At 51.8% G+C, this 27,974-nt stretch overlaps 1 protein-coding gene across 1 annotated transcript in view; it reads right to left on the reverse strand.

The window, feature by feature from the left end:
- The window catches only part of PTPRN2 (protein tyrosine phosphatase receptor type N2), a 372,178-nt gene that overhangs the window by 302,633 nt on the left and 41,571 nt on the right, over nt 1-27,974 (reverse strand). The window contains 1 exon segment of the mRNA XM_036011084.1: nt 17,434-17,484. Coding sequence (XP_035866977.1) covers nt 17,434-17,484 — 51 coding nt within the window.

Genomic DNA, 27,974 nt, shown 5'->3' on the forward strand with positions numbered 1-27,974 from the left:
AATGGCTGGTTTTCTCTCCAACGCGTCCTGTGCTGCTCTGAGGGCCATATGCTCTGATGCGCTGAGATTTAAATTTTTTACTTTTAAAGTAGTGATCAAACATTTATGCCACCTACTCATCAATACTTGTGGGGATAATAAAGAATTATTAGCCGTGAAGTTTGTCTTAACCCTAAACCTTTCAGGTCTCCCTTCACATCGACCTGTGAAACATCCTCCAGCAGAGATGCTGAGGTGGAAGACCAAGTTACTCTTTTGTTTTTTTTAATTTTTAAATCCTCATTCAAGGATATGTTTATTGATTTCAGAAAGAGAGGAAAGGAGAAAGAGAGAGTGGAAGAGAAACATCGATCAGTTGCCTCCCATACACGCCTCAGATGGGGATCAAACCCACAGCCTTTTGTTGTACAAAATGACTCACTAACCGCTTAGCCACCTGGCTGGGGCCCAAGTTACTCTTAAAGACGTAGTTGGTCATTAGCAGGTAATCAAGTTTCATCACAGAAATACCTCAAAAAAGTTCACTAGTCAAAGAATACTACAGAAATGTGTCATTAAAACGAACTTTGCTGGAATCACTCATTTCACAGGCTTACTGTGTCCTGCCTCAGAGACTCAGCACTGCGACAGAGCTGGCCCGTCACAAAGTTCAGCGGCAACCAAGAGAAATCTACAACATAACAAAGCGCAGACGAGAACTGCGGTCCTGGGGGACTCCGAGCGGCAGAGAGAGCCCCCGCCAGCTGGGAAGCAGGGCGGGCTGGGCCTTCGGCGCCCTGGGTTGGGAGACTTGGACTACGTGCGGTGGGAGGGGCAGCAAAACCGTCTGTGGCAGCCCCAAACACCATCTGATTTCCTGAATCACAAATCTGGACGTGGACGTGAGCCGAGAACGCAAGGCGGCCAGACCCTCTTTTCACACGCACCCTCGTTCTCATGTGTGACTTCAGGCACGGAAACTCAGAGGAAAGCACACGCGAGGGAAAAGGAGACCCTGTGTTCTGCCCGAGGCAGCGGGTGCCACTCAGAACTCCGAGACCTGCCAATGCTGAACCCAGGCCCACAATGGGAAGTACAGGCGTCGGGGAACAGGCCACCCCTGAGTTAGCCGGCCTGGAGCAGCTCACATCCAGTGCATCCGAATCTCCTGTGTGTGGCAGAGGTGAAGGAGACACTTCCAGGCAGGGTCATTCCTGACTGTTGTCCCAAGACACAGGGGGGGGGGGGGGGCGGGGGAGTGTGTGCGGCGCAAACTGGCTTCCTGGGGGGCCACTTCTATCGAATCCCAGACCCCAGAGCTGCTTCCTGGGCCAGGCAGCACGAAGCAACAAGAGAAGGAAACCCAAGGTGAGGGCCCCTGGACATGCTCACTTATCCGCAACACTGTCACTTCAGGATAAAGGAAACTCGTGAGCCTGAGGAGGCGGCGGCTGGCCCCCTGCTCTCCCAGGTGACACCACAGAGAAGCAGGGACCTGGCAGGACTGTTCTGGCCAGGGAACTGGGCCCCCTGGAACTTCACCATGGAAACACAATAGCTACGCGCTGAGTCCTCTGTGCTCGGGAGTCTGTGTTAGTTCACTTCACCCCCACACTCCCCTCACTCGTGGTCCGGGCATGGGGACGATGGTCTGAGAGGACGGAAACCGCCCCTCAGTGTCCCGGCCCAGAGATGCACGCTCACTCGTGGGCCAGCGGTGCCCTGTGATGTGTGCACGATACCCCCGCATGGGGACACAGAGGCCCAAGCGGCAAGGAGAGAGGCAGCCCCCTCTGCTGGGCTTCATTACCCAGCTGCCCAGGTGGGAAGAAAGCGCCAGTACGATGACGAGACGTCAGATTCACTCCTCCTGGCAGCGGAGTTCAGTCGTGGAGCCAGGAAGCTGCTCCTGGAGTCTGCCGTTGGAACACCGGCTCCAAGTGCTGGGCTGGCACCACTCCTCGAGGGAGCAGAGACACGACCGTGCCTGCTGCAGACACCCGTGGGTGAAAGAACCGGCCCTCCCCAGTCCTCCCTGCGCAACACTGCTAAAGGCAAACAAACGTAAGCACACACGGAACAGACCCGCACCCACGTCACCCACGTCATGCCTACTGTCAGGAAGTACCGCTCCAGCAGGAGGGCTGGCACACTGGCCAAGCGCAGTCGGGAGAGCGGAGTGAATGTGCCGAGGACATCGGGGACTAGCCAGCTCTGACACCCGGCATTCACGTCCCCTGTAACTGGAGTCCCTAGCGTGGCCAGAGGGGCTTACAGGTTGTCCCCGGTGGTCAGGACGAATCTGCCTGGCCAGGCTGCCGCCCCCCCCCACCCCGTGTGGGAACAAACACTAATGGGGGTGGGGCTGTGAAGGTGTTTCGTCAAGTCATGGCCACCTAAATCAGTGGGCCGTAAGTGACAGGGTCGACAGGCCTCGTCCAATCAGGTGGAGGCCTGAAGAGCAAAGACAGGCTCCAGAGAAGAAGGGATCTTGCCCCGGATGGCAAGGTCCACTCCTGCCTGCGTGTGCAGCCTGCCGGCCCCCACGATCAACCAGCCGGCTCCTCTTTGCGTGAGCGCACACTCGCCATGCTGGAAGCCCCGACTGACACAGGACGCAGAGACAGATGTGTAAATGTGTTGTTACGGTGAAACTGCACCAGACACACTGACCCGGAGCCCCGTGCAAGGGCTCTGGGCACAGAGGAGAAGCCACAAGCTTTATCGGCGTGAACCGAAGGTGGGCTGGACTGAGTGGGTGGCTGAGAGGACCCGACCTGTCAGGTGCGCAAGGGCAGGACACACAGGGAGGAGGAGGCGGGCTGGGCGCAGGAGGCTGAAGCTTCCCCCTGGCTGTCCTGCAAGCACAGCCAGAAGCACCTGACAGAAAGGGCTCCAGAGAGCAGAGCAGGTCCGCTGACTGCAGCTGAGAACCAGGAAGAATGCCCTGGAAAGCCCCTGACTGGTCCTCTGTCAGAAAAGAGGCTAAAATCCTTCCCACTCTCATGAGTATATCCAATTCTGCTTGGCCTTCAAGGCTGCCTCACTCCACATTTCCGGGGTTCTCTTCACCTAAACCAACTGTTAGCATCCGGTAGGATGGAACCCAGCCAACCATCTGAGACCCTCTCAGCCAGGGCTGCCTACGCAACAAGCTCCTACAAGAGGGACGTGGGCGCTAGAGTGCTTTACTTCACGCCAAGATGAAAAGAAAAGTAATTTTTAGAAATAGGGAAGCAGGAGGCAGTGATGCACACAGGAGCTGATGTGACTCACAGAGCATTGAAGGGGGAGAGGCTGTTCTGTGTGGCCCCAAAAAAGAGAGTGAGCACTGGTGGGACCCTTAAGGAAGCCCTTCCTAATAAGAGTCACGAGGTTGTTCTTTAAAGAATTTTGTACGCACACACAGAAAACTAGAAGTATTGCTCACCCCCCAGCCCGAGGACTTGCTGTTAACATTCTAGCTCATTTCCTTTCCCTCCCATTTGGGCAATCTTAACCCCGTTGAGATCACATAACTTGTATAATTGTATGGCTTCCTTTTTCATGTGACATTATTCCACAAAAATTTTCGAATGTCTGTGGAAAACCCCTTACACGGAGTGTGTAGTCTCTGCATGGTGCTAACACAGGATAAGTGCTCAGAACTCGTACATTTCTCCCCTCACTGAGCCCCAAACACATCCAGCTTGGGGAAACTACAAACAACAAACCCCTCACACTGGGAGCTCTGGGAGCAGGTTTCAAACGCGCTTGGTGTGACTGGAGTCTGTGTGTGTCCAGGCCGTGCAGAACAGCAGGTATGCGCTGCAGCAGGGAGCTGGGTGTGGCGAGGGTGAAGGTCATGGAATGTGTGAGGCCTGAAACACCCAGGCTTGGCGTATCAGCTAAGACGATCTATTTTAAGGCCGTCAGATATGTTTAAAATGTCAAGAGAACAAACCATGGCTATAGAAATGTTGTTTTTAAAAATGTTTTATTGAAATGTTGTATGCCTTCCAAAAAGTGGACCCACCAAAAGCGTCAGCCTGATGAATCTTTATGGAATGAACACATCCACCCCCTCTGACACAGACCCAAAACCCAGAAGCACCCCTGCCTGCCTCGTCACCACCCAGTTAGCTTTGTCTCTTGGAACTTGGTGTAAATGGAGTCACACCGTGTGTGTCCTGCTCCACCGGCTCGTGTGCTCAACACTGTGCTGTGAGACCGATCTATGTGGTTTGTGCAACAACAGCTGTTCTCTCTCTAGTATTTCACGGTATGCACAGGCCACGATTATACATTTCTGTGTCACGGATGTGCAAGTTATTTCTAGTTTGGGATGGCTTTAGATGATACTGCAAGGAAAATTCTCACTGGGTTTTTTGTATATCCAAGTATGCATTTCTGCTGGGTAGATAACTGTAGTGGAATTACTGGGCCCTAAGAAATGAATTTGTCCAGCTTTCACAGGTGTGAATCAGCCTGCTGGGACTGTCCTTACACCTGTCCTTTGTGTGTCTAAGCAGCCACTTCTGAATCATAAGGAAAAAGTCTATGTTCCCAGGTTTGCCACTTCATCTGAATTTATAGGGAAAAGTTGTTCATAATATTCCTTTTCTGTCTTATTGATGTCTGTAGTGTCCATAGTGAAGTCTACTTTTTATTCCTGGTGTTGGTGATTTGGCCCTTCCCTCTTTTATTCTTGATCAATTTTGCCAGCAATTTGTATTAAAATCTTTTTAAAGAACCAGTGATTGGTTTTGTTCATTCTCTGTACTGTATATTTGTTTTCTACTATAGTATTTTTTGTCCTTTATGTTTGAACAGTCATTTCAGTGAGTATGCCATTTCTAGGTTGACAGTGATTTTATCTCACCATATCAGAAGTGTCTTGCACTCCCTTCTCATTTCTAGTTTCTGTTAAAAGTCTTCCTGACGAATGTAATGTTGCTTTTCAGATTTGCTCTTCAGTTTTGGTTTTTACTGATCTCACTGTGGTGTTCAGAGGTGTGGTTTTCTTCGAATTCAACCTATAATGTTACACCATAAAAACAACCAATATTAAAGCTTTTTTACCTACAAAATGGCTATGTTGTAGCTCTTAAAATCCAAGGTTTGGTATCTTCCTTCAGTAGGGAAAAGAAACCTCAGACATTATTGTTTCTGTACCATTTTCCCCTACTGACACAGACACTAGACCTCCCAACATACCCTGCATGTCTCACATACCCTTTTCTACAGTCTTACCAGCTTTGCTGTTGTTCTGCCTGGTTATTTCCTTCCGATGCACTGGCAGCCCACTAATCCCCTCTCCTGCCATGCCCAGTCTTTGGTTATGTCTGTCATTTAGTTTCTAAATTCAAGGCCAGTACCTTCAGCTGATTATTGTAATCATAGATAATCATAGAGTTTATCTCTCTGGCAAAATTTTCTATCTTGTCTTGTATTTTCTTGGACATATTAATCACAGCTATTTTAAAATTCAAGTGTGATGAGTGCAGGAACTGTCTGCAGACATACATCTGTTTCTGTGTCTTGGCGTGGGCATCCTTTCATGACAATAGAATGGCAGACATCACGGGAGAAAGTGCAGAAGCTCTGGGGGCTTTATCCTCTTACCCTCCTCCTCAGGTAGGCAGCCAGGTGGGGGCAATCACTGAACCCAACAAGGCATGAGCGTGGGCCTTCCCACAGGGGTCACCCTACCTCGGGTTTACCTACTCACCTAGGATGTAACCCCTTGGGGATCTCAGGTGAGACCTGGGGTATGTGTTATGAACCCTCCTTCTTAGAAGTTCTTGAATTCCAGTTTTGTCTCTTCGGCATCATGAGACTACCAAAAAGTTCTCCTCTGCTTTTCCGTGCCCCCCTGGTTGGCCTCTAGCCATGCAAGTCAAGAATTAGGCAAATGTCTCAAAGGAAGAAGCCACAGGTGCTGGGCTATCTGTGCCTGTTTCTCCTTGGGATCTGGAGTAATTCACGTCTGTGTGATCCAATGTACTCCATGTGGCTTTAATTTCATACCTGTGATTTAATAACTAGGTTGAACACCACCTTATTATATATTTCTGTCATTTGGATTTCTCCCTTAAAAGTTTCTGTTAAAATGTTTTTGCCAATTCTTTTCTTGGCTTTCTTTTTCTTAATAATTTGTTGTGATTTTTTATATATCTTGACTATGAGATCTCTGTTGGTTATATGTGTTAAAAATATCCTACCATTCTATCACTTGTCTTTCAACTTTCTTCTTAGTGTGCTTTGTATTAAGAGATGTTCTCACCCTGACTGGTCTACCTCATTGGGTTAGGTGTTGTCCCACAAATCGAAAGGTTGCTGGTTCAATTCCCAGTCAGCGCACGTGCCTGGGTTGCAGGCCAGGTCCCTAGCTGGGGGCATATGAGAGGTAATTGATCAATGTTTCTCTCTCACATCAATGTTTCTCTCCTCTCTTCTTCCTTTCCTTCCCCCCTCTCTATAAATAAATAAATAAAAGCTTTTAAGAGAGAGATGTTCTTGATTTTAACATAGATGAAATTACCAATCTTGTCCTTTGTATTCAGTACTTATTTCCTGTTTCAAAATCGTTGTGTACTCTGAGTTCTTAAAAAAGTTATATTCGCATCTAAAAATCTTTATAGTTTTGCCTTTCAAGCATATAGGAGTAGCAACTTGTGAAAGAAACTAGGTCCAATTTTATTTTTTTCTAATATGGATCCCAGCTATTCTTCATCTTAATTTTTTAATTCAAAATGTCCCGAGACCTTTATTTATCAGCATATATACAGGTCCATTTTGAGGATGAACCATAATTTAAAGTACATTTAGAATGTCCTTTTTTTTATTCCAAGGTTTTAAAGAATCATTGTACATTAGATTCTTTACACACATGCTTAAGCATATTCATCATGTAATTTCATAGAAGTGGACCTGGTGAGTTATAAGAAGGTACATTTTAAATTTTCTTAGATATTGGGGTTTCTGTCTTGCTTAAAAACATTTATTACCTCTCAAAAATTATTAAAAATTCCCCCAAGTTTTTGTAGTACTTATAAAATCACATTATACTTTTAAGTTTTTGAGCCATCTGGATTTTATTTTGGGGTAAGGAGTTTGGGAGGGATCCAGCTATATATTTTCCAAATGTCTGGCCAGTTGTCCCCAAATCATTACTGAATAATACATTTTTCCCCACTGATTTAAAATGTCATCATTATCATATACTAAAACCCCATATGCATTTTGATCTATTTCTAGACTTTCTATTCTTTTCCTTCAATCCGTCTGTCTATTCATGATCACAACCACTTGGGTTTAAATATTCTGTCACCATCAAGCACCACAGCCTGGACTGGTCAACCTGCACCCCATACACAACTGCGTCGGTTCATAACTTTCCTGTTTAGCCTCATATTCAGTTCTCAACATAGACTTTAAGCTAGTTTGCTTAATTTAAAAATTTTTTGCCCTGACTGGTAGCTCAGTTGGTTAGAGCATCGTATTGATACACTGAGGTTGTGGGTTTGATCCCGGTCAGGGCACATACAAGAATCAACCAATGAATGCATGAATAAGTAACGACAAATGAATGTTTATTTCTTTGTCTCTTTCCCTTCCCCCTCTCTCTAAAATCAATTTAAAAATTGTTTTAAAAAGATGTTTTGTTAATGTTTTCTGATGGTTAAACATAAAGGTTAATTCAGAGGGAACGGATATTCTCACATGAAACCCCCCTACCAGAAACACTCCTTCCAGCTCTTCAGCTTCCCTCAGGTCTGTCCTGGAGAGCCTGGACCTGCCTGTGTACTTTCCGCGTCCACTGTCTTCATGCGCCTCCACTCTTTCCGTCGATGGTCACAGGTGTTCTTCCTGGAGAACTCCTTGTAGTATTTGTTTATTCAGGGCAGCTGTCAATAAATTCTCCCAATTTTTTGATGGCCTGAAAATGTTGTTTCCATCTCCTTTTTGGAGGTACTTGCTCTGGGTATAGATTGTTAAGTTGGCAGTTATTTTCTTTCAGTTCTTAGCAGATAAAAATGCATGATCTTCTAGCTGCCCTGTCGAAGTTGTCTGTCAACCGCATAAGGAAGCACGTCCAAAATCCACTGGTTTAAAACGATAATCAGGCACTGTTTCTTGCTGTCTGTGAGGGAGCTGGCTGCCCATGACTCTCTCCTCCTGTGCAGGCAGTGGGCGGATTCACATCTTCGAGAGAACCTCAGAGCAGCAGGAGGGGTCCCTAGTGTGGGGACCAGCACCTCTGCTACTCCATCCTCACCCACTATGCAGAGCTGCTCAGCAGAGGGTCTGTGAGAGGGCAGAGAAACGAGGGAGTAATGTGGTCTCTCCCACACCCGCTCAGAGCCACCTTTCCTCCGACCCCTTTCAGGCTTTCTTACATTTGTGTGTTCAACAATTTCACTTTACTGTTCCCAAGTCCCAGGTGAGCGGGTGATCTTCTTGGGATCCATGGTGCTTCCTGAATGTTTGTTTGATTTCTTTCATACATTTTGGAAACTCTTCAATATGGCTTCTGCCCATTCTCTGCCCTCCTTTGGGCACTTCCATCTCAGAATGCCATCTCCTTCCCATGTCCACATGTTAAGGAGCTGCCCTCTCTCTCTGTTTTCCATCCTTTTTCCTCTCTGGAGATGGTCTTCTGACCTACTTCACACTCACTGCTCCCCACTTCCACTACGTCTGATCTGCTGTTAAACACACCAGCTGCATTCCTAAATTTAGTTCATGCATTTTTCAGCACCAGAATTTCCACGTGTTTTTTTCCTATGGACTGTACTTCTCTGAAATTCTTCATGTACCAACTGTTGTTTGAATATATTAATCACCATTCTTTCAGTGTCAGCATCTGCTGACTGAAAAACCTACACCAGTTCAAAGCCTGTCTCTACTATCTGGCTACTTGGTTCTGTCACGCCATCCTGTTTCTCCCAACAAAGTAACAGCCTTACAAATAGCCAGTATACTTTGCAACCAGAATTTTGTAAAATAAAGCATATGCAATCTCCCATAAGTTGTAAAACACTGTGCAGGTATCAGCAATAATTTGTAGCATTTTTATAGTCCTCATGTGTCTTGGACTAATATCCTTAATAACGAAACAGAATGCTGTTGTTCGGGTAGACTGGGGTTATTTACCTAAGACAGTTTTGCATTGCAATCTGCAATTTCTTAAATGCCAAACTAGTCATTTGCATTGATTTGCATCTCCACAGAGAAATATCATTTATGCTAATGATGCTCTTGCTAACAAACCATAGAAGTAATAATGAAGAGACTGAACCCCCCTCCATACCTCTGGCTTTGCTGCACAAACCACAGCTGGCATTTTAGTACAGATGTCATGGAATTTCTAGGGTGGGAAGGTTGTTAGAGATCATCAGCTCAGTGGTTCTCAGCAATGAGTGCACATGAGAGTCACTTCAAGGAGCTTAAAGAGAAGAAGAAAGGAAGGAAGAGAAAGAGAACTGATGCCTGGCTCTGCCCCCTACCCCCCGAGATTCCGATTCCACTCAACCAGGCAGCACCTGGGCACCAGGACTGTTTGAGAGCTTCCGGATATTTCCAATGGTTGGTGACTACTGATGTGGCCACCACACGCCTCACTTCACAGGTAGGAAACCTGACATGACCACAGTGTGTGGACGGAGGTCCACATGCATGCACACTCACGCACAAACACATGCATGCACATGTGCTCGCACACATACCAGATGAATCCGTGACATCAGAGTTTCAGATTAAGAGAATGAACACATTAATCCACAATGAACAGACTGAAAAAAAATGTTAAAGTTTGAGTCTAGTTGTTCTGTTTGTGATTCTTCTGAAGAGCCAAGAACCAAATGCGAAGTGGTCATGCACCTTCGTTTGTGATACAGAGGAGTGGATACTGGACGTAAGCAACTCAAGGCCCCCAGCCCAACTGGGCCAGCAGGAGACACGTGACTCAGTGGTTTAAGTCCAAAGACCAGCCTGAGCCAATCAGGTTAATAGATGGAGATGATGACCAGGCACCAGGCCCGTGAGACTGACCACAGGCCCCACCCTGTCCACCACCTGGAGGGTCTTTTACTTGCTCGAGTGCATTTCTATTCCCTGGGGCATGTAAGAGCAGCCAAACTCTACCCAGGTCACCAGAGTGGCCAAAGAGCATTTGCTGTGGCCATGCGGCAGGTGAGAGAGAAGCCTGCCAGGGGAAGGGGGTTTCCTATCACCATCATGACAGGGTCTCGCATGTCGGGAAGGGTGGTTTATTCACTGTAACTGAACCAGGCAGCGGGAGTCCCAGCACAGTCTCGGTGAGGGCCATTAGGTGGTGTGAGGGGGGTAGTCTGGGGACCTGAGGACTCAGAGCCACCCTGAGCAGAAGTGGCACGCCGGGCCCGAGTGAAGAACGCACCCAGGCCCCAGACCCACACTGACTGCTCACCGGGACTCGTGTTCTTCTCACCATTTATTCAGAAAAACAGCCACTCACACTGTCCCTCTAGTGATCGCTGGTCACAGAGCCGCACCAGAATGGACCAAATCAGGGTCGTATCAATGACTCTGAAGCGATGTAGGGTGCCAACGTGTCCTACACCCAGAAGACTCAAAAGCACGGTCCTCAGCCTTTGCAGCCCAGACCCAGGAAGAATCAGCCTGCGTCTCCGCGAAAATGCAGCACCCAGAGCTGCTGAAAGAGAGGTGTGCGCCCTGCAAATGGGGCCCAGTCAGGGAGTCTCAGCGTGGGGCTCCTGCCAGCGTGACTCCTGACTCAGTGGACTTATCTGCTCTGTCTGCCTGTGAGGCTGCCCCCCCCTGGAGGCTGAGAGAACTGCAATGCATGATCTGACAGCAGAGCCCACGCTGGTTAATGGGAGCCGAGGGCACACAAGAGCCCAGTGCACCTGCTCTCAGGTCCACTCTTTGAACACATGTGTGCACGTGGTGTGTGTGTGTGTGCACAAATGGAGCTGAATCCATTGTAGCTCATCTCAAGTCACTACCGTGGAGGCCCAAACTGCATTTCTTTTCCTGTTGAAATGCCAAATTAACTCGGCTCCACACCAGTTAACTCAGGAATTAATTCCTTTCCCTCTTAGTCTTGACGCATTGGAATGTGGAGTGAACGAGCCTCCTGCTCACGTCCAGTGACATGACCCCGAGTCCCTGGGCTCCAGGCGAATGGCGAGGTGCCCAGCGCCCTGTGAGGATGAGGGGCCTGACCCACCCGCAGAGCTGCCTTGGGCAGCACAGATGGTCTTGGTGCTTCATCACCAAGGACAACACCACCAAGGGGGTGAGCCCATCAAGCGTGCTACTGGCTGGACCTTTCTCCTGACCGACGTCCCGAGGAAATGCCTGCCTGCCCCCCGCGTTACTGGACAAGACCAACGGCGGGCCAGGCGTGGAGCAACTGCTGTCAGCTGTGGCCGCCGGTGGGGCGGGATTTGGGGAAGTAAAGGGATAGGAAGGAAACACATCGCTTTTTATTCTATGTATTTCCAAACTCTCTGCTTTTAATGAGAGTGTGTCCGTATCTCTGTGTAAGTCATTTTCAAAATAAAACATGATGAACCCAGAGGGGGATCCCCATTTTCCCTGTGTACAGAACCCCCCCATGCTCAGCTTCGTTCCCTGGGGGTGGGCCGCGGGAGGGCCACACCGTGCCCAGGGCCTTCTCCACGGGGAAGTGCAGAGCATTGTCGGGAGCTGAGGACACAGTTCAGGGAGGGTAAGGCCCGAGGGCTGAGGACAGGCAGGAGAACCGTGCCTCCTGAGACGGCAGCGTGCGTCCCGGAGGGAGTGTATGGAGGGAAGAAGGCGTGCGCCCCAGTCATCTCCGCACACTGAGACTCTTCCCAGGACGCCCACCCACAGCCTCCAGCAGAAGGGTCGGCTCGCAAACACTGCACCTCAGCTCCCTGAAGCCGCTTCTGCAATTGCCAAAAGACGCAAGAGAACGGCATCATTGATGAAGATCAAAACCATGGATTCGGCCTCTACATCCTGCTGGTAAAATGGTCCGTAAAGGCCATTTCCCTCCACATCTGTACCGGGATTGACAGTGCCATGAACTGGTGATGCAGGGGACAGAACTGTGACTAGACCCCCCTCCTCGGAGTCTAGAAGCATGGTCAGATCACGGCTGCTGGTAAACAATGCCAGTGCTGCTTTTTACCACAACAGCAGTAGCCAAAACAGGACCATCGTTCTCCGCAGAAGCAGTGAAAATGGTTACTGTAAAGCTGATAATTTAAAGCCATTCCATGGAAACCTACTGTTAAGCACCCCAAAATCAGCCCTAAGAGCAGGAGGGTCCTGAACTCTCAGCTCATCTCCCCAAAGAAGCCAGCATCCCCCTGCCCCGCAAACCTGTGCAGCCCAGCCTCCTCGCCAGCGGGGGCCTCAGCACGCCGTCCCCCTCACGGGCCCTCCAAGTGCTCATGACTCACAGGGTGTAGACTTTATTGCTGCTACCTAATCTCCTTTTCTAACCGACTGTATTTTTCCATAGTCTCCCACTTGTCAAATTAAAGCTTCTTATTATTATATTTCCTCCAGTGCAATAAAACAGGATAACTCTGTTTATCAAATTTGCCACAGCGCGCTAGGTACCCCAGCAGGTCGCAACCAGCACTTTGACAGACTCAGCTTGTGTTCGCTAAACATAAACACAGAAAAAAATGTTCTGAGAACATCTAATAAAAATATTAATTTCATCTGCTTCATTTAGACCTCAAGAAAGCTTTAGAAGAAAAGAAAAAGGAAGGAGGACCAGCAGCCACATCCCCGGTCCCTTCTGCAGGGCCAACACAGGGAAGAGGCAGGGGATGTGGCCTGAGATCGGACCCCAGGCCCACCTCTCCCAGGTGTGGCCTCGGGGCCCTCTACACCCAGCGCGGCCCAGTGAGCCACCTGATCCACCGCTGGGTGCTGGTTCCTAGAGCTGGAGCAGCTGTTCTGGAGGGACCGGCTGCCACCCCTCCCCAAGCCCCAGCGTGCTCACTCCCCTCTTGACCCCCACCCAGGTCTGTCCCTCACTGGACTTACTGAGAAGTTTTGTGCCTGGTTACCTGCCCAGTTCTAACCCCACCCCACAGACCACCTTCCAGGTTCTATCTGTCCACCTGCCCAACCACCTCAGGTGCCCAAACATTTCCACCACAAAGCCTTCCTCTGTGTCTAGAACAGGGGTCTCAGGGCTCCCAGGCTGTCCCCTGCCAGGGGGCAGGGGCTTGGCTGGAGTTCTGACCCTCACAGGTCAGGGCCCGAGGTGGCAGGCCTTAACAGACCTGCCTACAGAACCAGCTCAGCAGACTCGGAAATGTCTTTATTAGACTAGTTTTATGACAACTAGCATGAGGCTGCTTTCAATAAAGAAAGCAATGCCAAAATATTTCAGCATAAGGTAATAACGCCCCCAATGCCCTCTCCAAACTGCCCCAAAGATGCCAGTGAGCAGGCTCACACCCCCTTCCGGCCATACAGGGAGGGAAATACACCTGCGTGTAAGGGTTTTCCCCGAACGTCATCGTCAGTCCTGCGGCTTCTCACGCACGGGCACTTTTGTGGTTGGGAAATAGACACTTAACTCATTTTTAAGTAGCTGCGTAATATTCCATACCATAGACCCGCCGTAATTTATGACACCATCCTCCTACCAGTGGACTGGCAGGAGTTGTTACAGTTTGGGGCCACCTTTGCTTTTACGCATGTGAGTCCCCAAAATAAATCTAACCATCAATATATTTTTCATTTAATTGATATTGCCAGGTTACATTCCTAACGATTGTTCACAACTTACATTCTTACTAGCAAAATACGTCAAGTGCCTACTGCCGTGGGTTCTCACCAGCACAGGGGTTAATCATGTTTTCAGTTTTGGTAACCTATGGTATGGCTTACAGTTACACCCCCCTTATTGAGGGTAAACACATTTTCACACATTATGTGGGCCATTTACCGTTCACATCTTTGCCCTTCTTCCTGTTGAATTCTTTGCCTTTTTCTTATAATGTGTAGGAGCCCTTTGCAATTAAGAATACACACCCTTGTTGTTAATGGTTTCTCCAGGCCGTTTCCCTTTGTTAATTGTGATAGAACACACATAACAGCAAATGTGCTATCTGAACTGTGTTCAAGGGCACAGCTCAGTGACGCTGGGCACCTCCCCACTGTTGTGCAGCCATCCCCACCATCGTCGCCAGAGCTTCCCGTCTTCCCACGCTGGGACTCTGTCCCCATTACACACCCCCCGCACCTGACCCCCAGTGTCTACTTTCTGTCTCTATGAATCTGACTGCAGGTGCACTTCCCTTGGACATTCTGTGGGTCCAGCCTTGACCCCCGTAACAAAGCAAAGCAATAAAGGAAGTTGCACACATTTTTTGGTTTCCCAGTGCATACAAAAGTTGCATTTACACTATAGTGTAGTCTGTTCAGTGTGAAATAGCACTGCTTTAAAATGTGCACACCTTAGTTAAAAATATGTTATTGCTAAAAATTGCTGACATCACCTGAGCCTTCAGAGAGTTGTAACCCTTTTGCTGATGGGGGTCTTCCCTCGAGGTCAATGAAAACAGCGCCTTTGAAGCACAGTGGAGGAGGTCTGCATACCCCTGGGACCCCACAAAAGGAAGTCACACGGTATGTGTCCTTTGTGACCGGCCTATGTTACTGAGCGTGACCTCTTCTGGTCCATCCACGCTGCAGCCTATGTCAGAACGCCCTTCCTCCTGAGCCTGGGTGACAGTCCACAGCACACACAGACCACGCTGTGCTTATCCATACACCCGCTGTGAATGCCGGGCTGCTCCACGCTGGAGCTGCTGTGAACACTGGCACACACACACTCTCGGTCCCTGCTTCACATTCTTCTAAGTACGTGCTCGGACTGCTGGATCACAAGGTCAACTCCACGTTTAATTTTTTGAGGGACTGTCAAAATGTTTTCCTCAGAAGCTGCACCGCTTTGCATTCCCACCCACAGTGCACGCGGGTCCCGATTTCTCCACGTCCTCTCCACACTCGTTTTCTGTGTGTGTTCGTTACAGTCGCCACTCCGATGCGTGGGACGTGGCAGGCTTATCTTTCAACTTTCCTTATAAAGTACAGCTGGCCCTTGAACAACACGGTTTGAGCTGCGTGGGTCCACACAGTCTCAGATTTTCTTTCAATATTCGGTCAGCCCTCGGTATCCCTGGGTTTCCCATCTGAGGATTCAAGCAACTGGGGATGAAAAATAGGATTTTCCACTTGCAGTTGGGATACTGGGAACCTGGGGACACAGGGAGCCGACTGCATGTTCTACCCCATTTACACCAGGGACTCGGGCATCCTGGTGTCCACGGGGTCCCGGAACCAACCCCCTGCAGACACTGAAGAGTAACTGTACCTTATCCCATGCAGCCATTTTCATTTTAACTGTCACGGATGAGGTCTGTTGGGCTTTTGAAAACGTATGTAAGGTTAACAGAATTATGTATTTCTACCTCTATCCCAGGAAAAGGAAGGACAGTGCAGGGAGACAGAGAGAGAGGAATTCTGTGTCTGACCACGGAACATTCTGGACTCCATGCAGTGTCCTGGCCACTCCTCCTGCCCCGCCCGCTGCCAGGCTGAGTCATGCTGTCACCGTGGCAACCGAGAATCCAGGCAGCACTGCTTTTATCGCTGCCGTCAGCTGCGCACTGCACACGACTTTGTGGGATTGGACAAGGCCAGCTTCCTCTGCCCCAGCCAGCCCTTAACTGCACTAGAATAAATAAACATCGCCTGTCTCCATAAATCAAGGCCTGTGTGTTTATATTTACATTTAAATTGCTTTCCTTTGCCAAAGAATTCAAAGCTATTACCTTATGTAACATCAATGTAATTCCATGTCAGGGAGGCGCGAGGAGGTGAGGGGAGGAAGAGCCCTGGGAGGGGTCACGGAACCTGGGCCTGCTTTCTGTCGAGGACAGAGGGAGGGGACTGAGCGGTGGCGTGTACCCTGCCAAGCCGCGTGCGTCTGCAGTCAAATTAACACACACACACACACACCCGTTTCCTTCATATTCAAACTTCACTGCGGGCAGATTAAGTATTTTTAATAAAATTATTTATTTAAAGAAGTCTCCAAATAAAAGCTCCAGAAGGTCCAGCTGCAGGAGCCCGAGTGGTGCGGGCACGAACCGCCTGTCTAAGAGCAAGAACGCTGTCTGCGGCCGGCAGGACCAAGGCGGCCGCAGACCGAGTTCTATGATCACCACTCACCCCACTCTGCACAGAAGTTCCCCCAAAGAAGAAGGAACCGCCCAGAACTCTCAGCGATTTCCCCCCAGGATACAGCTCAGAAGTCAGTGGCCTCGGACCCGGGACTGTTCTCCCTGAGCTTCTCAAGGTGCCCGGTCGTTGCCTTCCGTGCCCTCAAGTGGTGCCCCACTCAGGGAGGGCCCCCAGGACTTGAGGAAAGGGTCCCAGGGACCAACTGTCCCCTGGAAGTCAGCCGTCCCCGCAGGCAGCCACGTCTGCACCGAGAACCAGGAGGGGGTGAGGGGCGCTGTGCCAAGTCGAAAACGCCACGAGTAAGATCCAGGCAACGACAAGGTCCACTCTCCCCCGAAAGGACTGGGATGGGCAGTGGGCGAGAAGAGAGCCTGCACCCACTTCCCAGTGCTGCCAGGGTCCTAGGTGCAGACCCAGTCAGACGCAAGGAAAAGCGGCCCTGGCCAGACTTTCTGGGTGGGTGTCCTGGACCAAGACCCTCCCCTTTGCATCCGAAGGGCCACTACCCAATGCATGTTGCCTAAGAGACTGGCTTTTCTTCCTCTTCTGAGAGGTAGCCCTTCCAAACACACCCGTCCTTTCTGAGACTCACAGGGCGGGATGTGTGCGGACCCACCCCGTCCAGAGCCCAGCTGTTGGGAGGACTCCCTGCTGCGGTATCTTAGGTCCTGCCTTGGGGGCTTTGCACCCTACTGCAAACACAAAGCACCCCCGTTTTCCTCTTGCCTGTGAAGAGGGGGAAACGACCGGCAGGATGACAAGCTTGCCTACTGGCAGAGAGCCCAGAGGAGTGGGGAAGTGGGAGAGCACGTGGGCAGGTCGGAGGAAGGGAGGCTCGGTGCCCGGGATGTGGACGGCGGGTGGATCCCGTCCAGCCATCGTCAGAGCTCAGGTCCACCCCCTGTTGTCAAGGAGCTCTCACGGGCCGCCCGGAAACACGGGGTGCCGGCCCAACACAGGGGCAGACGCACGCCCGTGCACAGAAAGAACACGCTCCCCTCCCACTATGTCCCGCTGCTTCCCCTTCCGATGGCGTGCAGAGAGGGTTCCGCTCCACGGCTCCACGGGAGCATCACGTGAAAGGAACCTGACCCTGAGCCTCGGCTCCACACGGGGGCCCTGTCCTGGGTGTCACCTGGATGGGACGGATAAGGCAAACCCAGCCCCACAGCCGCATGTCCGCTGGGACCGCACACTCACCGTTGACACAGGTCTCGGACGGTCTGCAGAGGCCGTCTTCCAGTAAGCAGCCTGGGAGGGAAACAGAAAACAGAGCCAGGTCAGAACTGCAGGTGTCGATGGTACCTCGTCGGTCAGAGGCTGCGACATCAGCCAGCTCCCCAGTCCCAAAGGCACAGGCCTCTGCGCTCGGCTTTTCTGAGAGGATGCTGGGACATTCAGAAGCCGCACACACCCCTGGCTTGAGTCGGTGAGAGGACAGCTTCTCTCCCGGGAGGGCACTCACACACAGCCTGTCCCTTCCGACGTCTGCCCTCGGGGACCCTCTGTGTGAGCAGCTGGGGTGCGAGGGGGGTCACCTCTGCAGACCCCTCCTTGGCACAGCTGCCAGGGGCCAGACCCACGGGGCTCCGTCGGCATCACCGCAGGCCTTCTGCGCCCACCACCCACTGCCCCCACCGCCCCCTGCACACACGCCTGGGGTGGACCACAGCCTGCCTTTGTTCCAGGGACAGAAAGAGGAGGCAGAGGGAGGTCTCTGCGTGTCGTAAGGACAGACGGAATGCAACGTGAGAGCGGCGGCCAACACGCTGACCGCAGTGGAGTTGCTGGGGTCAGCCGGAGAAGGTGGCCATTCTGCTGAGCCCTAGCACGTCTCGAGTACAGAGAAAGGATGGGACAAACCCGCCCGTGGGAGAGCCAGGCAGGCAGGCGAGGGTGAACAGCAGTGGGGGGCCATCCACACTCAGAGGAGGGCCCACCCCAGGGCCCAGACACCATGTTCGCACCCACCACCGTGAGGGCCCGGAGCTGCCAACGCCTGATGACTGCGGAGCGCACTGTGCCTTTTGGCAACACCAAGAGCATTCTCCTGCCAACGCGCAAGTCTTCATTCCCATTCTCCAACCGACAAAGTCCCGTTCACCCAGTAAGGATCAACTCAAAAGGCCTGTGGAAGCTCCCTGCAACTCGGAGAAGCAAAGGTCCCATTTGCCTGAAACGTCGCTGCATGGAAAACAGCATTTCCTCTGTCGGTCTCGCTTCAACCTGTCCTCACCTCCTTCACCTGTGCCCCCAGCTCGGCCCCATCCTCCCTCCATACAGTCACTTCTCACTGGAGGACTGGCACTCCCAGCCCTGCAGGCAATGGAGGAAAGGGCAAACAGCCAGATAGGAAAGCTGCACGGCAGAGAGTTAGGGAGGTTGACTCCCATCTGGTTCCTCCAAAAGCAGTCACCCTGAGAAAGTCACTTGCTGGCCCAGTCTCAGTACTGGGAGCAGGAGCATCAGGGCCAAGCCAGAGGACCCCGATGACTCAGTGTGAGCCACCCAGGGGGCTGTGTCGCAGAAGAGCAGAGCTAACCCTTGTCAGTGCCGCAGGACCCAGGGACGGGGCTCCCTCCTGTTTAGAATTCTGTTAGTCACAAAGAAATGGCAGTGGACAGGCTGAGAGAAAAAGCAGCAGGAAAAGCCTTATTCCCTTTCCATCCTGTTTCAATCAGGGTGACAATCCGATGCGCAGGGAACAAGATTTGCATCACAATTAACTCTTGAATCTCAACGGTGGAACAGTGGCCCGTTATCGGTGCCCCATCCGGTCCATTCCAGGGAACCGGCGAAGGCTGCTCAGAAAGACCCACACCCACAGTGCTTCCATTCATTTATCACCAGAGCTGCAGGTGTGCACAGTTCCCCGCACCCGGCAACATGCTAATTGCTGCTAATCTGTGTTGTTCTTTGCTCTAAAATTAGGAAAGGACATATTTCATTTTAAATATCAGCCGCCCACTAACAGTAATGATGACCATAAATCACGGAGAGAAAGAAAAAGACATTGAGACGCGCGGCTCTGCCCTGGGCTCAGACTCAGACACTCGTTGTTCCCCAAGCGGGCCCCGCCCTCCCTCCCTCCTCGCAGACCAGCTTCAGAACACGCGTGCACACCCGCGGACACACGCAGACACTCGCAGATACACACAGACACACGCTGAACCCTGTCTGTTCCAATTCCGCTTCCCCCTCACTTCCTCAGAGCACTGAGCAGCATCTTGTCACCATCTTGGCGTTTCTTTCTTTCCCGTTGTGAAGCGGGGACGGATCCAGCTCTCCCGTGAGCAGCCAGGCCGGCTCTACTTCTCACGCCCACCACTCCCCAGGGGCGTTTGGGAAGGGTTTCTTCTTCTGTGGTGGAAACGGTCAGTGTGAGTGGGTCCCTGCCGCCCTGGCTGGCTGGAAACTGCAGGCCCACACGTACTGAGTACCTGCCCCTGGCCCCTACCACTCCCGGGGCGTCCCCTCCAGGGCAATGCCGCTGCAGAAGGAAAGGTGGCCTAAAAACCGAGGGACCTAGCCCACCCTCTCCCACCGCCCATGTCCTCCTCGCCCTCCTGGTCCACTCTGCTCTCCTGACAAAGGGACTGGGGGAACTCCCTCCCCTCACCTCGGGGTGTTTGCAGAGGCCCGAGACTGATGCAAACACACACTGACATAGCAGAGAGGTTTGGACCAGACAACAATGCAAGAAAGAAATCCACGTGAAATGAATCCTCTCACCAAAAAACCCAACAGTTTCTGTCTCAGGCAGGCCACGTGAACAGAAGCGGTGGTTCTGGATCTTCTACAAAGCAACTGGAAGGTTCTCAGAAACCAAGAGCATCCTCACCTGATTTTCTCAGAAGTGAGAGCCAGTAACACTACTAAGCCAAGAAGAGTTTAGTGTTGTGGACAGATAAAGCTAGAACAGAACCGGCAGCACACGGATTGTATGGTCCATGTTAATAACATGTTACCCTTCTCCAGCAGCGATTTTCCACAAAAACTAAGTCCTCTCACACTTGGATTTTCTGTGACTTTACTGCTTTTCCTCTTTGAGTTCCCAAAACAGTAAATAGTAATAAGACATGAAATCCCTGATACGCTGCCCGGTCTCACTCCTGTGGTCACAGGGAAGCTGCCTGCTGTTGAACAGGTGACTGTGCACCTTCTGTGCGTCACCTGGAGTCCTGGCAGCCCTGCCAACCACGCACTCCCATCCCACAAAGGAAACAGGCTCAGGAGGGTGGTGATCTGCCCACAGTTCCCTCAAAGCCTGGCCTGTCTCTCCCCAAAGCGTGCTTCCTGCTGCTGTCCAGGCCCTTCACACCTGGCTCCCCTGGCACAGATACAGATGCAGGGGACACACACTAGCGCTTCCTGTGGTCGGGCTGAGCATCCAGACCCTCGGCCTACGGTCTCCATGCCTCCTTCCCACCCCCGCCTGCAACCCTCACTCTTGTGTGGGCAGGCGCAGGTCTGGGGAAAGAAAGGCAGGTCCGTGCCATGACTCAGCCACTGATCACTGGGGCATGCACCCCTGCGTGCCACAGGAAAGGAGGGCCACTAATGTCCTCAGAGAGCCCCTGCACCTGCACACTCCTGCCCCTAAGGCAACAACCGGGGGCCCCACCGGCCTGCCCTGCTTCAGCCGTGGGAGCCCCAGGAGCAGAGCCCCATCTGCAGGAAAGTGGCAGGAGGCTATGCAGAGTGGGCAGCTGTCGATGCCCAGACTCAGGTGCCTTCACTGGTGCAGAGGAAAGGAAGGTGGGGGCAAAGCCCCTGCCCTGAGGACCATCCTGTGAGCTCGTTACCAGCAGCACCACCCCCCAGGTGCAGCCAACCCGGGCCCATCTCGGGGCAGAGGCTGAGGACCAGAGAACTGATGGAGCAGGGCCCGCCCAGCATCACCACGGGAGCCCAGGGTGGGCAGACGCCTTTTTGTTGTTGGTTTCGGGTTTTGGTCGTGGGTCCTGATTTGGCACCCGGTTCGTTTGGTCTCTGCCAACTTGGGCCCCTCTCCCCTGGGAGTTGCCTCTGGCTCTCAGACGGCTGGACTGCGGTGCTCTGGAAGCTGCAGACAGGACATGTGTGGGCACTTCACAGATGAAGGCGCGTGCCCGAACCAGCTCTGGTGACCGGGACCCATCGATGAGCAGACTGTCTACTCAGGGAAGGGGTGAAGGCCTTCTGCAGACGGCCACAGGGGCCACGGGGGGCTGCTGTGGTGGGTCCGAGAGCCCCCATCTCCTCCTCGGTGGGTGCCAGGCCAGCAAGGACAGCTCTGATCTCCCAGAGTGGGCACAACACCCTCGGTCGGCTCCACCGACACCCCCCCAGGTGCCCTTCACAGTCTTGTTCCTCCTGCTAGGCCTTCCCTGGAGCATGAGTGGTGCCCTGGAAACTGAGTGATTTAACACTAGGAAACCACTCCTTGATTTGCAAGTATCGGGACCTGAATGAGAGACCTTCCAAGGCCTCGTTCTCAAAGGGGAGAGGTCCGGACCTCAGCAAGAATGTTCTCCTGGTTCACTCCCTTCCTTTCCTTGGAGAAGGGGCATTAACCACAGGTGTCACCTATGACACACTGCTAATCCTCAGATCCACCCTCATTACCTGATGGTTCCCCTCCTAGGGCAGAGCACTGCTCAGGTAACACAGGGAGGTGCTGTCCCCTGTCCTGACCTTGAGCCTGGTGACCTGGTGCCCTTCCTGGAGTGGGTGGAGGTACAGGGACGTGGCCCCTCCAGAGACCAGGGGCCAGGTCCTAGGGGGTTGTCACTCCAACTGCAGGTGAAGTCTGACAGCCCAACCTGTCTCCCACTGGTGTTGGCCGCAGGGACACAGAAGCAATTCTGAACTACGTGGAAGCCGGCTTCACAGAGGCCTGTAAAGCCCAGCTGACGTGAGCTGGCACCTGACAGCGTGAACCAGAACAACACCTGGAGCCACGTCAGAGATGCTGTCACCTGGACAGCTGGACCCAGGGCCCAGCCCAACACCTGCTATCATTAGGAAGCACATAAGTGTCTTCTTCAAAACCTGAAGGTCACTCACCACACTCACTCTATTCCCTGGACTGAGCATGTAGGGAACCTCCTTCTCACATGCCACATGCACACTGGCAGGCACCCTGCATGCCTGAGTCATGTGAGTGCCGAGTGGGTCTCTGGAAATACACTCAGCTCCTCACAGCTGCCTCCGATAAGGTGTTTATGCCACAACGCCACCCAGCTCCTGTGCAGGGGATGCAACAGACTTCATAGCTTAAAAATATTAGCCTTTGATGGTGTGGCTCAGTGGTTGAGCGTCAGCCTGCAAACCAAAGGGTCGCTGGTTCGATTCCCAGTCAGGACACATGCCTGGGCTGCAGGCCAGGTCCCTAGTGGGGAGCACACGAGAGGCAGCCATATATTGTTGTTTTCTTCCCTCTCTCCCTCCCTTGCCCTCTCTCTGGAAAATGTATAAATAAAATCTTTTTTAAAATACATATTAGACAAAGTTAAATAATATAAACCTTAACTTCCCCTTGGTGCCCAGCTAACTACCAGCTCACGGCCCCCCAACCCACTGACCCCCACACCCATGGCCACTTCCTGCTGGTGATTTTGTGCTCCTGCTCTGCCTCCTCTGAAGCTTAGAAAAAACCCAGCTGCACTGAACTCCATGAGCCCTGGTCGCCACACATCACATAGGCCTTTGTAACGGAGACTGGCCAGCAGTGACAGCTCCTTGTCAACTGGGTTTCGATGCCAGAGCCTGCGAACACAGTGGCTGTCACTGAAGCCCGGCATCTCTCTGTCTCCCTAGTGGAAACTCTAAAGGTCACACAACCTGAGGTTCTGGGAATTACACTATGTTCTTTTCCAGGAGCTGCATTAGCAAAGAAGGGGGAGGTGTGAGCTTTGAAGAGATGTTCTTTTTTAGAGTCACCTTCATTTTTAATATTCTGAGTGAGGAGGCAGAGGGGCTGGCTCTGCCTCATGGTAGGTGCTCGGCCTTGGCAAAGCAAAGTGCCACGTTACCCGGGCTCTTCACACGGCTACAGTGCGAGCACAGACCCACACCAGGGCAAGTCCCCCGCCCTGTGGTGGTCCTGAATGTTTCTATCAGCCCAGAAGCAACGCTGCCCTGAGACAGGGCAGGGCGTCCAGGCAGGGGCAGAGCCACTCACGCATTCAGGTGCCCCTTGTCTTGGAATGAGACTCTGAAAAGCGAGTAAAAGGCAGAAGAGCCTCACCCCAGAGGTGGGGTTGCCTCTGCAGACTGTGGTTTCACAGGAGCTGGAGCAACCCCCAAACTGATGCTCACACCCCCTTCTCCAGGGCGACCTGTGCTGTGGGGTCAGAACATTCTCTTTCCCTCACCCAAGGTATCATTCTAAAGCTGTCATCGGCAACTCCAAAGACAAAAGGGAAAGGGAGGGCGGGAGGGAGAGAGTGGAGAGAAGACGGCTGCTTGCTCCGCCCCTCGGAGCAGGTCCCCCGGCACAGCCCTGTCTACCCTGCGAGCTGCCCCTGTCCCCACAAGGGGTGCCTGCAGAAAGGGCTGAGAGAGGCTGGCAGAAGCACACCCTCTGCGGCGTGTCCATTGCGCTTCTCCGCCCACAGAAGGGGCTGAGCAGGCCCCGATGTGCGCGAGCTGTTCTCCGGGTGTGGGAGGGAATTCTAATTAAGTGGCTGAGGTCCCTGAGGCCCGCAGCCCGCAGTACGGGTGACGTCAACCCTTGTCCTACACTCCTGCCACTCCTCTTCCCCGGTCATTAAATAAGGGGCTCTGTTAGGGACACACTGCCCACCCCACGCAGCCCCTCCACCCCACTCACCTCGGCAGTCCTGCCCCAGACACACCCAGGCATGACTCAGGGACAGCACCCGGCCACAAAAACCCCTAGCCCAGCACCCCTCACCCTCAAACGCTGGAACCAGAGACATTTGGAGGGAAAATAGGATATCATTACCTTTCGGCTTTATCCTCTGTGGGTTACAAAGTCTGCTATTCAAGGTGGCTTGGACAGAGAAAACATTATCATGCGTGCGGAGACTGGCCCCAGGGACAACACCGCCACACACATCGGCGACCTGTCGCAGAGGGACCTGTCTGACAAGTCATCAGGCAGCTGGGGAGATCACCGGGACGGTGGGCTCTGACAGGCAGTGCCGAGCCGGCCCGCCCAGAGCCCCTGGGGCTGCAGCTCCCGAAGCAGGAGACCTCCCTGTGTACCACGGAACCCGGGCGGCAGGCCTGACCCCACGCTGTCCAGGCCTGGGGACCACAGTCTGAGTGGGCGCTCAGCTCCTTTCTTGGGCCAGAGACGGACAGCCGGCAGATCACACAGCCGGAGGGTCGTCGGCACGCAGCCTGCTCCCTCCAGGTCTGACGCGTTTCCCCTGCAGCTACCATGAGCTGGGTGCTGCCTTAGACCCTGGGCACCGTGTGGACGGAACAGAGGCCGAGGCAGAGAAGGGACGCAAACGCACAGGTCGTGAACGGAGACAGGAGAGCACATGCAGTGAAGCCAGGTAACAGGGCAGGAGTGGGGCAGGGGTGGGGGGGACCCCTAGATGATTCTGGAAAGTTCAGTCCAGACGGGATGCCAGGTCCATGTTCATGGGTTTCAGCCTCAGAGGAAGGAGATGGCCTCGCGGCCCAAGGACCAGCCAGCAGCCGGGCTCTGAGCCCAAACCCAGGCAGGACCAGAGTGGAGCTCACTGAGCACATATTCCCCAGGTCACCGCTGCAGCGACGTCAGCTTCCCAGAAGGACCGAGAGCTGATCTCACGGCAAACAGACGTCCGTCCGTCTGCCCCAGTGCGGGCTTCCCAGGTCCCGCCCACGGCACAACTTCGGGCGAAGGCTGCCGCTGCGTTCTGTGCAGCGGCCTGGCCCCAGGCTCAGTGTCCTCCCTGACTCGCCTCATTCCCAGACGTGGACCAAGACCCACAAACAAGGGCAAGCAGTGCCGCACAAGTCACCGGGAGACAACGCCAGGCCCTCCCCAGACCCTCTCCCCGCGTCCTTGCTCCGCTGGCTCTGTCCCGTTGGTGGGACACGCACCACCGTGACATCTGTGTTCAGTGGGGGATGAAAATACCATAGCCCGTGACCCCACCCCCACCCGCAGAGCCAGCATCTCACACTCAGAGAGCCCTGCACTGCCCCGGGAGGGCCCCCAAGAGCTGGGCCCTCTGACCGGCGAGTCCTGCAAGGGGCTTCTAAATAAGAAAAACTGAACTCTTACATTGAGCAGCTTCCTGGATTCCAAGCTCCAATTGCTTATATTTGTTTGAACTCTCATAAGAATAAGTCATTGTTCTCAATTCTGGATATCCACCAGAATTCTGCATTTCGTGTGAATGGCATGTGAGCCGGTTATGGGGACATTCCTGCTTTACCAGTTGAGTCGACTTGAACTAGGTGCATTGTGGGTGGCATTTTAACTGACTCTCTATTTTTTGTGCTCAAAAATTTCCTGAAATAGAACAATATCTTCAAAAGAAGGATATTTTCTGAATTATTCTTTTGGATTATGAAGCATCCCTAGGCTTGTTTCCATAGTTACAAGGTTAAAGAAAACCTCTGGAAAAAAATATCTATGAGAAACCTTAAATGTCAGATTCTGAGGGTAAAATCAGACACTCTGCAGGAGGAAGAAGCGGAACCTCTGAGCACCCCCCACTACTAACATGTGCGAGCTTAAATGACAGCACACCCCAGGGAAGAACAGTGCCAAGAGCAAAACAAAGTGAAGGAAACCGGTGAAACTCAGGAGTGCTGAGAGAGGGAATGAGGTATGTACCGCAGAGCACAGCCTTCCACAAGCGTGTGCACTCGCTCCGGAGACGTGAGACGCGTGGACTCGAGGGGGCGGCCGTGCGGGGCCGACTGAGCTGTGGTCTCGTGAGAGAGGGGGACTGGTCCGAGTCTCTCCACCATTCTTGACTCACAGCCCCCTTGGACAGTTGTAACGTCATCTCAGGACCCTCCCTAGGAGACTTTGACTATTTTGTCATCTTCACGCAACACAGCACAGCATTTCTCAAACTTTGGTGTGACTGTGAACTGACCGAGGTCCTGATAGGATAGGCAGGTTGATTTCTGGGGTAAAGACAAGGTTCTTCATTTCCAGTGAGAAGCAAGGGCATATAGCTCGTGGAAATAATTTTAAGTTAAAACCTGGATCAGCATGTTTTAAAAAATTATCATAAAGTAAATTTTACAAACCCTTTACAATTCATGTTCTTGGATCCAAATTCTTTCTTATCCCAAATAACAAAGGACATGCCTTGCTCAAATCACTTCAAATTAGCAATGTGGGAAAAATCCCATGTTGGTTAATTTTTACAAGTGTATTAGTTTCAATTTTAAGACTAGATACATATTTAAATATACACTGTAATTTAATGAAGTTTAAAAAGCAAAACTGCTCCTGTGGCTTGATGTTTAGAATTCTTACACTCTGCCCTCCCCCCAAAAATCAAATGGTTTATTTTGATAATTTTCTGCTTTTGTTTTTAAGTGCTAAGATAAGGAAGAATGTTCTCTCTGCTATCTGCAAGCACTTGTCCACAAATATTAATAACACATGTGACAGGTTGTCTTCATCGCAGCAATGAAAACTAATGAGATACAATTGTTACTACATTTCCCTTTAGCACCGATATTCAAAGTGCTAGAGAGGCCAGACGGACATGTCCCAGTAAGAATTTTATCAGAGAATGAGCCAGGAAGATTTGAGGAAGAGTCTGGGGTGGTTTTGAAACAATTGTTTTAATCCTCCTCTTTTACTCGTTACATTTCAACCTCATTGTGCTCCTCCTAAGTAAGATCCACTGTGGATACAATTAAATGACCAAAGAGAAGAAACTCTTCAAAACTGTATCACAGTGAAAGTCAGCTCGGGAACCAGCAACATCCACTGGCAATAAAGTTCTGTATTATTCAGAAAGGGTTGGAGGTCAACTACAGTTACAAAACTGTGAGCAGATTTCTAACACGACTCCTCTCGGCAGGACTTCTCAGAACCTTTACTACCGCAAAGGGACAGGCTCTCTCCAAAAGCAGGGTCCTACAGGCAACGACTGAAATGCAACCTTTTATCTCGTGGGACCTCACGGGGATACAGCAAACTAGACCTTAGAATTACACAAAAGATGAGTGTGACCGGCACACGTCCTCCTGCCTAGTGGTTCTCAGCCTTAAGCACCCAAAGGGCTGTTAAAACACAGATTGCCAGACCCACTCCAGAGTTTCTGACTCAGCAGATGTGGGAAGAAGCCTGAGACTCTGCATTTCTCACGAGTCCCCGTGATGCTAGTGTTCCCAGAACCCCATCCCCAAGACGCTGGCCAGGCAGGTTTGCCACGTGTGCTCAGCAGGAGTCAGTGTGGTGAGGTACTCTGGACCGAGTGCATGTGGAATATCATACACCTGGATGTCCCTGTCGTAGAAGGTCAAATGTGTATTAGGTGCTGAGGATTCTGAGAGTCCTTCCTGTAGTGAATTTTACCGTTTGTTTAATCTGATTTTTTGCTATTTTTACATTTTTTAAACTGTGACATCTTTGTGCATGTCCATGTAAACAACAGCCCAGCCCACTTAGCCAGGCAACACAGGGAAACCATCTCTACTTCCTCCTGAAAAGAACTCTTTCCTTCACAATCTCTTCTGGTTTATTGAAGCGGCTCTCAGATCCTTTCCTGCCCTTAGCTGCAACCAAGCCAACAACATGCAGCTCCATGCTGTCTCAC

Source organism: Phyllostomus discolor, chromosome 10 (genome assembly GCF_004126475.2).
Source record: "Phyllostomus discolor isolate MPI-MPIP mPhyDis1 chromosome 10, mPhyDis1.pri.v3, whole genome shotgun sequence".
Lineage (NCBI taxonomy): Eukaryota > Metazoa > Chordata > Mammalia > Chiroptera > Phyllostomidae > Phyllostomus > Phyllostomus discolor.